The sequence below is a fragment of the Lissotriton helveticus genome, chromosome 5_1 (assembly GCF_964261635.1).
Source record: "Lissotriton helveticus chromosome 5_1, aLisHel1.1, whole genome shotgun sequence".
NCBI lineage: Eukaryota > Metazoa > Chordata > Amphibia > Caudata > Salamandridae > Lissotriton > Lissotriton helveticus.
This window is the reverse complement of record NC_136065.1, coordinates 1,160,187,332-1,160,198,440: the sequence shown is the minus strand read 5'-3', so window position 1 is coordinate 1,160,198,440 and position 11,109 is coordinate 1,160,187,332. Positions and strand designations below refer to the sequence as shown.

The 11,109-nt window shown below is 43.4% G+C and overlaps 1 protein-coding gene across 2 annotated transcripts in view; it reads right to left on the bottom strand.

The window, feature by feature from the left end:
- Positions 1-383: 383 nt before the first annotated feature.
- Positions 384-11,109, bottom strand: part of VTI1A (vesicle transport through interaction with t-SNAREs 1A) — a 1,126,058-nt gene continuing 1,115,332 nt past the window's right edge. For both annotated transcript variants that reach the window (XM_078643783.1, XM_078643784.1), the window contains one exon: positions 384-4,527. In XM_078643783.1, coding sequence (XP_078499909.1) covers positions 4,434-4,527 — 94 coding nt within the window. In that variant the 3' untranslated portion in view covers positions 384-4,433. The remainder of the gene's footprint in view (positions 4,528-11,109) is intronic.

Here is an 11,109-nt window from a genome sequence, read left to right as displayed (position 1 = left end):
AGGAATCCACAGGCAGAAGTATCCATCAGAATGAAAAATACAGTGGTGTCCAGTAAAATCTTGATTTTATCAGTGATGAACATGATGATCACACAGCCCCCATGAGGTTTCTCTAGTGATCCCTGTGCTGTAAAAACAAAAAACACAACTGTTAAAGCACTTTTTACTACAAGTTTCTAGCTTTAGCACAGTAAGACATTTATAGCCGACCACTTGCGTTTCTACTATAGAAAGCAGTCGTTGAAAGAATCACTGATTCAGTCACATAGGTACGGTGATGCCACAATCCACAGTCACCTATTTCCAAAGATGTGAATCAGGAAAAAAATAGTTAAAAAACGTGAGGATAACATTGTTCAAGAAAACGTCTATAAACTGCTCCATCACAATGTGAAAATGAAAAGATTTATTTCGGTGCAGAGAGAGACTGGTTTAAAAACTCAATTTGTTTCAATTGAAAGGTAAATATTTTGTGTCCCCTAACAAATAAAACGACAAATGTTTAAGTCACTTAACACAATTCTGGGAAATTGATGTGGGGCAGAAATATGTATTTCTTCAACCTTTCAACATATATATTACAGACATGATCACGCAAGTTAACATACGTTATTCTACAGAAATGTACAGTTCATCAGTTAGGAAACGAATGTAATAAAATACAGCTAGGGGTTAAACAAGCAGTTATCGGATTGAAAGACACACACCTCTCACATCGGCAGTGGTGAAGAACAAGTCTTCAGTGGACCAATGTTACTGTCATGTGCGGCATCTCCAGTGACCATTCAGAGGTGCTGTCCTCATGGCGAGCAGACATAATCAATTTGTTATCTACAATTTTAGCGTGTAATTTCCTCTGAACTGTACTTTTAGTGAAAATAAACTACAGCTCTAATTTCCATTCAATGTGTAGTAAAAGATTCTGTAGGTTCTTTGACGACTTTATTTTTTTAGACGACCTGTGGATTGCTCATTTGCACTCTTCCTCTCTCCGACCCATGAGATCGGTAGCATTTTCTACTGTTTATTTATGGGATTTTATATATCCAGAAATAAACTGGAACTTTTAATGAGATGCTTGAGGAAAGAATACTATCGCATCTGTGTAGTCAACAGCAAAGTCATTCAACGCCTGCAGAAAATGTACGTTATTAGAAACGATTGGATTACTACAGATGTGCATTAAGGGTCTTGCTCGGGTTGCGGCAGTGCTTGAGACGGCCTTCAATGAGAAGAACAGAAGGTACCATGCTGGCCAAATGACCTAACGGAAAGAACTTGTGTATGATCGACCACGTCATCCGTACAATTCATCTTCAAGCGAGGGAGATGGACCTACCTGAGTTCAGGCAGAGGTAATGACCTCTTTAATTTGCCTGACATAACAAGGACTGAGTCAGAAATACTCAAGTCAAGACAACATGAAAATGTGCACAAACCCTCCGACTTTTCTGCATTTGTTTTTGTACTGAGGCACGGTACGGCTTCAGGTCAGCACAGAATTATGAGAACATATTTGTTTATTAAGTGCACACTACATGCCTGTACCTCATGTACAAGTTTTGGAAAAGCAGATATTGTGAACCTGGCAGCAGAAGGTTACACAGGTCACCGAGGTTGCATCTGATACCAGAAAACAGCAGATGTGACTAAAAGACATTGGTCTGGGAAGGAGGCTATGCAGACTGCTGCATGGAGGCTGCCATTAATCTTTGTGCATCATCATTACCTACATGCAGTATTCACACGGCGTGCCAGGGGGATCTCTATTGCCACAGTCATTCTCAGAGCACAGGAGAGCCTGTAGGCTTACCACTCTCTCCCTTCACACAACAAATACCCCACTGGAAACCTCTTACCTCTGTGACCATCAAGCAGACAAGGCATAAGTACTAAGAAAGTAGCAGCCATTTTGTCACGTTAGGCTATGCCAGATATGCGATTGGTTAATCTGGCAGCCCTTTCAGGGCGTGGCACAGTCTTAAAGGAGTATTTATGTGACGCATATGACTAGTTGGGATAGTGGAACCCTATAGGGAACAGGGATCAAGTCCTTCCTAGTCTTAAATTATGTTTATAGCTTTTTTACACCAAGATTTACACCTGTAGAGAGATCTACGTTTAACACAGCAACAGGCTGCTTCTCCTGATGCCCAATATTTAAATTCAGTACACGTTCTGGATCACAGTCATTGAAAAAAGGATTGCACGAGGAAACAGGGGTGACAAGAAATATTACACAAATCCTAAAGTAAAGTAATGCCGATTACATTTCACTCACTTGGTGCTTAAATAGAACATTTCTTTTGAGACGATTGTTCACATTTCCACCCAACTCTTTTCTACATTTCCCCGCCACTTCTTACATGCTTCAGATGCATTAGAGATAAACCAAGAACAGAGTTTGAGGTCATCAGTTCGCAGTAGATGGCCTTGTTTACCTTGATTAGGAATGCCACTGTGTTTTATTGTAACCATGAGAAATACATCCATTTTGTAAAGTGGCTAAAGGGAAATAAAAATATGAGTGCAGTAAAAAACAACTGAAGAACCTTTGGGATGACTACAATGAAAATATGTGTCTCTTCCTCCCGACTCGAAGAAAGCTTGGCAAGCAAATCTTTTTCACTGGAAACTGGCGTCCTTCAGGGTGGGCACACCAGGGCCTGCACCTCAGGTGGAGAAGCGGCAGAAAGGTAATGGCCAATAGGAGGAAAAGCCTGTAAGGTAGTTTAGGGCTCACAGCTGGCATGGGGCACACCATAGGTTTCAACCAAAACAGGCAGCAGCCCGTCTGCAATACAAATCCAAGAAGCCCTTGGGGGCAACAACTCTGCTTACAGTTATTGTTTTTAAACATACTGCGTTTCTACCCAGGCTATATAGGTCGAATTGCCCAGCTTATTCACTATACAAAGGACTATGATTGATTACAGTGTAGAGGAATGGCCAGATGCCCAAATTGATAAAGATGTGCAATCGATCCCTCCTGGCCTTTAGAAACAACTCACTAAAACACGTATCCTTCAAAATCAGTTGCCAATGAATTATATTCCCACAGGACTCAACAGGCCTTTTAATATCTTCTGTAAAATAGTTTTACCTCATTATCTTTTCCTGATCTTTTCCAATTAGCCCTGTGCATCAAATAAAACTTAGCCTTGTCCAGAGAACGGCTCCCGGAAATAGGCGTCACTGGTCCAGCTTCTTGGTCTCAAGGGTGAACTGCTGCTCGTGAAATTCCTTACCACTCTGGCCAGATGACCACCCAGAAAGTAAATCAACTGACAGAGACCAGGCGATACAGAACCCAGGACACTAGTCTGCAGAGTGACATGATCAAACCTGCTGGCCGCCACAAGTGAATAATTTTGCATTGACTTGCATTTCACCAACAAGAGACATGTATGAAACCATCACTGATTACAAAAAAATCTATACAGCCTTCCTGCCAAGCAGACAATGGCGATTGGTGAGGAATGTCTTAGAACAACGCCCTGCCTACCCCAACCAGTCCATGAGAATCTGGAAACTTTAACCATGTGTAATCAAACTCGAACAAACATTTCTTGGAGATTGGAGAAGTGAGCAAGACATCAGTACATGAACTTCTCCAATGTAACATTGGGGTAAGGTCAGTTCTTTGACTTACAGAAACGCACTTCCTATCACTGTGACCAGGTAACTTGAATGCATTCTATGGCCAAGAGGTTAGTAACTGTGCCCACGTAGCAAGGAGTTACCTATGATCTTGATCAGGCATATTCAAAAGCAAGCCAAACCTAAACATTCAGCATTTGAAAAGGGCATTTCCAGTGGCATGCAGCGAAAGACCCAACTACTGCTTGTAACGCGCAAAAGGGCTGCCTCCTAAAGTAATGGCTTGCAAGTGTTATGAAGGAGCGCTTCATCAGCCGTTTCTCAGCATCATTTTACAATTTGTGGGTGACTGAAGGTGTGCTTAGCTATCTATGCTTCTCGGTGTTGCGAAGGCCCCACTGCTTTGTAGAACAGCACCGCACAAACACATGGGCAAGCAGCATTTTCAGAGTCCAAGGGCAAGCAGCATTTTCAGAGTCCAGGTTATAGTTGGGTAAGTCTCACATTACTTGATAGACATTTCAATTCAGCCATTAGAATTGTGGGCTCAGTGGTTGCATTGGTGTTGGCTGAGAAGATTCACAATACTGGATACACTATTCTCCTGCAGGACCTACCTAGAGAGTTCTATAACATTGCACACAAGGGGAAGAGGGAAGCACGGAGACATGCCATCAATAATACAAAATATCATCACACCACTTGCACCCGAGGTGGCCGGGGTGAGCACAGGAAGTCTGTCAGCGCCATGAGATGATTCATGTGCCCACTTTGTCTCAATTATGCGGGACAAGCCGGTGTGGGTCCTGGATTCCGCGTGAAACGCAGGCAGATCAGTGTCCCCGGAATGAAAAATAAAGAGCCAGTATGATGGTAGCAAGGAGGACGATCCCCAAGATGACGATCAGGACGCGGTTCTGGATGATCCTGGAGAAAGGAAGAGACAAAGAAAGGGTGACTAAAGAGGGCTCCGCAGCAGGAATTTGTAGCAGGACAGAAAAAACGAAATCCAGATACTAAAATACAGCATATTAAAAACACACCTTGTTTTTGTGTTTATGTCCAGATCTGCAATCTTTACTTTTTATTTTAGAGTGACTGCAGACCGGTTTCTTCCTATTTGATGGCAGAGTATTTTTCTCAAGCCCATGTATCCCAAAGATTGACCTTTTTTTTTTTCTTTCAGCTGTAGCTATGATCTGTTCATAGACCTACACAGTCCCCCTTAATTCCTGGAATGGTGATCAGGTATTAGTCTCAGTCCCATCCCATTACCACCCAACTCAGACCCATAAGCTCACAATGTGTGGCCTGTACAGTGGTCCATATTGGACTCAGTCCCTGAATCCAAGGTCCATATACTTTCACCTACCCTTCTATTAGAAAGTGATCCAAAGGCTTATACTTTACTTTCCAGCCCTACAAATCATCGGCTCATAGGCCTGCTTCGTGCCTCGTCATCTCCCATTCACCAGCAGGCCATAATGTTCCACTGCACTCCACACACCACAGCTACAGGCTCAGGGCTTACACTGGCTACCCTCAGAGTCCATTCATCAGCGACCCATGGGCAGATAAGTCTTCCTTTACCCTCCAGCGTTCCATTCGTTTTAATCCTTGCTAATCTATTTGCTGCTTCTTCGTCCTTCACCCCACCACACTTACTCCCAGGGATTTAAGTGAAATGCTTCCAGCCAGGTCTGGCCACTAGCAGTAATAATTAAAAAAAGGTTTGCAGAAACTGGTCCCTAAAAAGGATATATGTGGGTCGTACAGAATTTTATGGTCCTATGACCCTAGTGCCAACATGTTTCAGTCCCAAAAAAATGGCCCAATCAGGTCCCGGAAACAAATGACTTACCTTGTTCTCCTGTGGATTTGCATGACTTTATCCAATTTGTTTCTTGTATTGTTTACAAAGGAGCAGCTACCTGCCCTTGTACATATATATATATATAGAGAGAGATAGGAAATATCCTAATGTTTAAATAACCAGGGAGGACATTTTTTGCCCTGAAGAAAGTCCGAGACCTAATTGAGCCATTTTTTTCAGACTGAAACATGTTGGCACTAGGGTCATAGGACCATAAAACTCTGTACGACCCACATATATCCTTTTTATATTTTTATATCCCCTGCATTTCCACTAATAAAGGGATTCCTGCATCTGCAGGAGGATTTTTAATCTTTATACCCCCTGGCCATTTCTTTTTAAGTGCTCCCTGAAATATGGTTGAGCCCACCCTGACCTTTAGATGTCAGGGTGAACCAGATGATGAAGCATGATACTAATAGAGTGTGTAAAGATTACATAAAAAAAAAGGAATTGCTTCCTTTCCCACAATCTAGTGGGTAACAACTGAAAGATTTTCCTTCACTATTTCCCATTCATTTTTGTGTTTATAAGCTGAGTTTTTAAATCTGTGGGGTACTTTTTTGTGGCATAACGTTTAGTACGGGGGGACGTATCCCCACCTGGAACACCCTCTCTGCCCTTTTGGCTCTGGAGAAGATTCCCCTTCTCTGTGTAGCTATAGTATATGGATTTTCTTGCAGTCTTGTGTTCGTTTGCTGGCTTCTGATGTGGTTTGTTTGCAACTTCCAGTGTCTCAGGCAGCATACTTTTGTGAGAACCGGTTTCTAGATTCACACGATTTAGGCAATGCCCTAAATTACATTGGCCACATCCCTTGTAAAGAACTCTTGGTCATGCCTCTTTGGCCATTTTCTTTTATTGATATAGATTTTGTTTTTCCTACTTCAGGCCTTGCTCACTCTACTGCTCTCACAAACATCCCTCCTACATAACCTATGAAAAATATCCCTGTTTGAAATTCTGTTAACTGTTCTTGCACACCACCCATCCCTCAATGCCCTCAAACTATTAAACCCTTAGCTCTTTCCACCAAAGTATTTTATTGTCTAACATCACTTTCTAGCCACTCCTTCCTAAATGGGACATACCAACATTGTTTCAAATCGGCTGGGATTCTACCTCTAATAAAATAAACCAACAAAAAACACAGATGACCCATCAATCCATCCATCATCCACTATCACTCCTCACTTTTTGCTCTAAGACATTAAAGCACCTTAGTCTCTGACTCACTACACATCTCCTGTCCAATGATCTTCAAGTCTTTCCAATCTGGCTTTTGTGCCCTTCATTCAAAGGAATCCACCCTGTCCCATGGCACTAACGTTATCACCTCTGCCCACCACAATCACCTATCATCCAGCCATGTTCTACTTGACCTATCAGCAGATTTGACACGGTTGATCACCCACACACTAGTCTCCCTTATACCCACTAGTATCAATGACAACACTTTAGTGGTTTCCCTCCTCCCTATCTGACTATCTCATTTTCAGGGGGGTATACTCGCATAGAACCCAACCAACACCTGTTCCAGGGAGGATAAGTTCTAGGTCCTCACCTATTGTCGCGCTACACCACCTCTCTTGGTGACATCCTCCCCTCTCTAGGTTTCCCATGCCACTTCTATACCAATGACTCACCAATCTTCTTCTCTTTCTCAACATGCATTCCCTATCTTCAATAAGGCATCTTCTACAATTGAGGAGGGATGGCCCTCTGCTCAACTTGACTCTTGCTTAACTGTTCCAAGACAGACATCCTCTACTTTTTATCCTCTCCTACTACATTATAAATCTATACCAGTGGCTCTTAACCTTTTGATTTCTGTGGACCCCCATTTAATCATTACTGGAACCCAGGAGTGGACTCCCACTGAGTCATTGTTGAAGCCAGGGACACCAGCCTAAACATTTTTGATGGTTTGAACCACAAAACAAGACACAAAAAATACAGAAACAACCATTCATTAAACAAATACATAAAGTATGAAATATTTTATATAATTCATAAAGAAATTTAAAAGAAATCAAAACATTCATTTTAGCAGGAAGGTTGGAGTTTTTTTTATTTTCAACTGTGGCCACTGATTGTCCATACTAAATTCTGTTTGATTCACTTGCACTACTTCCACGATCAAGCTGAGGATAATAGCTTAATTTTTAGCCTCCAATTTCAAAGGTCTTCAAATTTACAGAACATTCTGAAATTTTCAGTTTTACAGTTTGCTTCTTTAGTAATACACGTTATTAATCAGGAAATTGTATTTAATCATCTAAGCAGTCGCAGACTCCTATGAGTAGGCTTCGGGGACGGGGGACCCCAGGGATCCCTGGACCACAGGTTAAGAACCACTGTTATACTATATCCATTTTCCTCCCACTAGCCTGACATTTGCCTCCTCCATAGGCCATAGACCTATACAGTCTAAGGCGCCGTGTCTCCTAAGTCCCGTATACATAGACTCAGTTTCAAAATTGAAACCATTTCATTTATACATTCTAAGTAAAACAGCTGACATTAAGTACAATCTTCACCGCATTTCTGCAGCTCATATTCAGCGCATGAAAAAAGATTAAGTTTCATTTATGGAGACTCTGTTACCAATAGTCTGTAGGCTCTTCACACTATCAACCTGTGGGTATCCCTGCCACCTAGTGGCAAAGCTGAAACTGCTTTGCAGCTGTAAAACAGATGTCTGTGTGCGTAACGTATGTCATACGCAGACTGATCCAATCCATGCACATATGCATCCCATCACCAACGCTAATCAGTGTGCGGCACTGTATGTCATATAAATGTAAAAATTTAAATCCAGTACTTGTATAGCGCACGAATCACCCCCGAAGGGGTCTCAAGGCGCTGGGGGCCGTTGGTGCAGACTGACCCCATCAATGCTCATATGCAACCCATCACCAACGCTAATCAGTGTGCGGTGTTGTATGTCATCTGCAGACTGACCCCATCAATGCACATATGCATCCTACCACCAACGCTAATCAGTGTGCAGCACTGTATGTCATACGTAGACTGACCCCATCCCTGCACATATGCATGCCATCACCACCGCCAATCAGTACCTGTCACTCTATACCATTACGTATTCTGACCCCACCCCTGCACATGCCATCACAAACGCCAATTAGTGCGTGGCACCGTATGTCATACGTAGACTGACCCCCATCTCTGCATATATGCATGCCATCACCACTACCAATCAGTGTGCAACACCGTGTCTCATACGCCGACTGACCCCATCCCTGCACATATGCATGCCATCACCACCGCCAATCAGTGCACAACAGCGTATGTCATAAGCAGACTGACCCCACCCCTGTACATATGTATGCCATCACCAATATAATTCAGTGGGCGCTTGATGGCCACTGGCAGAGAAGCAGTGGGAGGAAACCGATAAGGCGAAGGAACCAAAGAAGGAATTAGTTACTTACCTGTACACTATAGTTCTCCAGTATTATCTTTCATAGATTCACAAGCTTGTATCTTCCCCGTCGTCATGGTGGGAGTCTCACGGTAACAGAATGACCAAGCAGTATCATAGAGAAGAAAAACTGCATAGAAAATCCCCATAGGGGCTGTATTATTTGGTAACCAGACCATATCTTTGTTTGGACCAAAAGCCAGCCAATCAGCATTGCTGCCCTGCCCTCACACTCCCCAGCAGAAGCTTCCTGCCTCAGATTTCCGTCCCCGAGTGAGAGACATGGATAAATACCGAGAAACAGGATCTGCCTGAGAAACGGGGAGGCGGGCGGGCGCATGTGAATCTATGAAAGATAATACTGGAGAACTATAGTGTACAGGTAAGTAACTAATTCCTTCTCCAGTATTACATCTTTCATAGATTCACATGCTTGTATCAGAGTAGTAAGCAGTGCTCACCAAATTAGTAGCGTTTCCAGGACAGAACTAAAAAAGGAAGCTCTGCCGTAAGACAAAGGTATAACAATACACATCATAATATAAGAAATACGATAAATGCATGTTGACACATAAATCAAAGTATTGCATAGACAACAAAACATGCCATTATGTCATACCTTACTGAAAAAGACGTTTCAGAACAGCTTGTCCCACTGCCGTGTCCTCTTTCCACGCAGTGTCCAGACAGTAGTGTCTCGTAAATGAGTGCACGCTCTTCCACGTTGCTGCTCTGCAGATGTCAGGCAGCGCCACTCCTGCAAACAAGGCCATCGAAGTTGCCATCTTCCTTGTGGAATGTGCATGTACCTTAGAATCTAGCGGCTTCCCCGCTTTTTCATGACATTTCAGGATAGCTGCTGAGATCCATCTGGCAATACTCAGTCTTGACAAAGGAAGACCCTTCCTTTGCCCTTCAAAAGCAATGAACAATTGCTTGGACTTGCGGAACGTTTTTGTCCTTTCAATGTAGAACTTTAGGCATCTGGAAATGTCTAAAGAATGTAAGGCTCTTTCTGCCTCCGATGAAGGATTGCTGAAAAAAGTAGGCAAAATAATGGGTTCATTGAGGTGAAAAGATGTTGCCACCTTGGGAATAAAGGTAGGATTTGTCCTTAGGATAACCCTGTCTTGACGAAATTGTAAGAAGGGTTCCTCCACTGAAAAGGCCTGGATTTCACTAACCCTCCTTGCTGATGTTAAGGCGAGAAGGAGGGCCGTTTTCCATGACAGGAACTGCAAATCTGACTTGTGAATAGGCTCGAAAGGAGGCCTCATAAGCTGTGATAGTACTGTGTTGAGGTGCCACGGCACAGGAGGGCGTTGGATGGGTGGATAAACCCTAAAAAGTCCCTTGATAAACTCCTTTATTATCCTGGAGGACCAGAGAGATGGTTCATTTGGCTTCCGCCTGAAGCGCGATATTGCTGCCAAGTGTACCTTGACCGAGGCATGCGACAGACCTGCCTTAGATAGTGACAGCAGGTAAGGGAGGATACCTTCAGGTGGTACTTCAAACGGATGCAAGTTTTGTCTGCTGCACCAATGGCAGAAACGTGTCCATTTCGCTGCATATGTTTTGTTTGTTGATACAGCTCTAGCCTGTGAGAGAACATGTCTGCATTCTTGTGAAATGTCTAGATTTTGAAACTCCCGCTCGTGAGGTTCCATGCTGACAATTTTAGAGATTGTAGATTCGGATGCAGAATTTGCCCTTCTTGCATGGAGATGAGGTCTTGAAATGTCGGGAGCTGGATTTTCTCGCCCCTCGACAAAAGAAGTAGGTCTGGAAACCACGCCTGTCTCGGCCAGGCTGGTGCTATCAGTATGATCCGGCACGGTTCCAATCTCATTTTGCGCAGTACTCGCGGTATCAACGGGAAGGGAGGGAACGCGTATGCAAACCTTCCTGTCCAATCCATGAGGAATGCATTTCCCGTGGAGCCCTGTTGATGGTATCTGGACGCGAATTGAACGCACTTTGAGTTGTTTTGCGTTGCGAACAAATCTAATGTGGGAGTGCCCCACCTTTGAAACAAGAGGCGAACCTGAGTGTGGTGTAGTTCCCACTCGTGCATCGCCTTGGTAGTACGGCTCAGGGCGTCCGCCCGTGTGTTGAGGACTCCCTGAATATGCTGAACCTGAATTGAAATTCCATTGGTTATGAGCCATTTCCAGATTCTTTGCGCCAA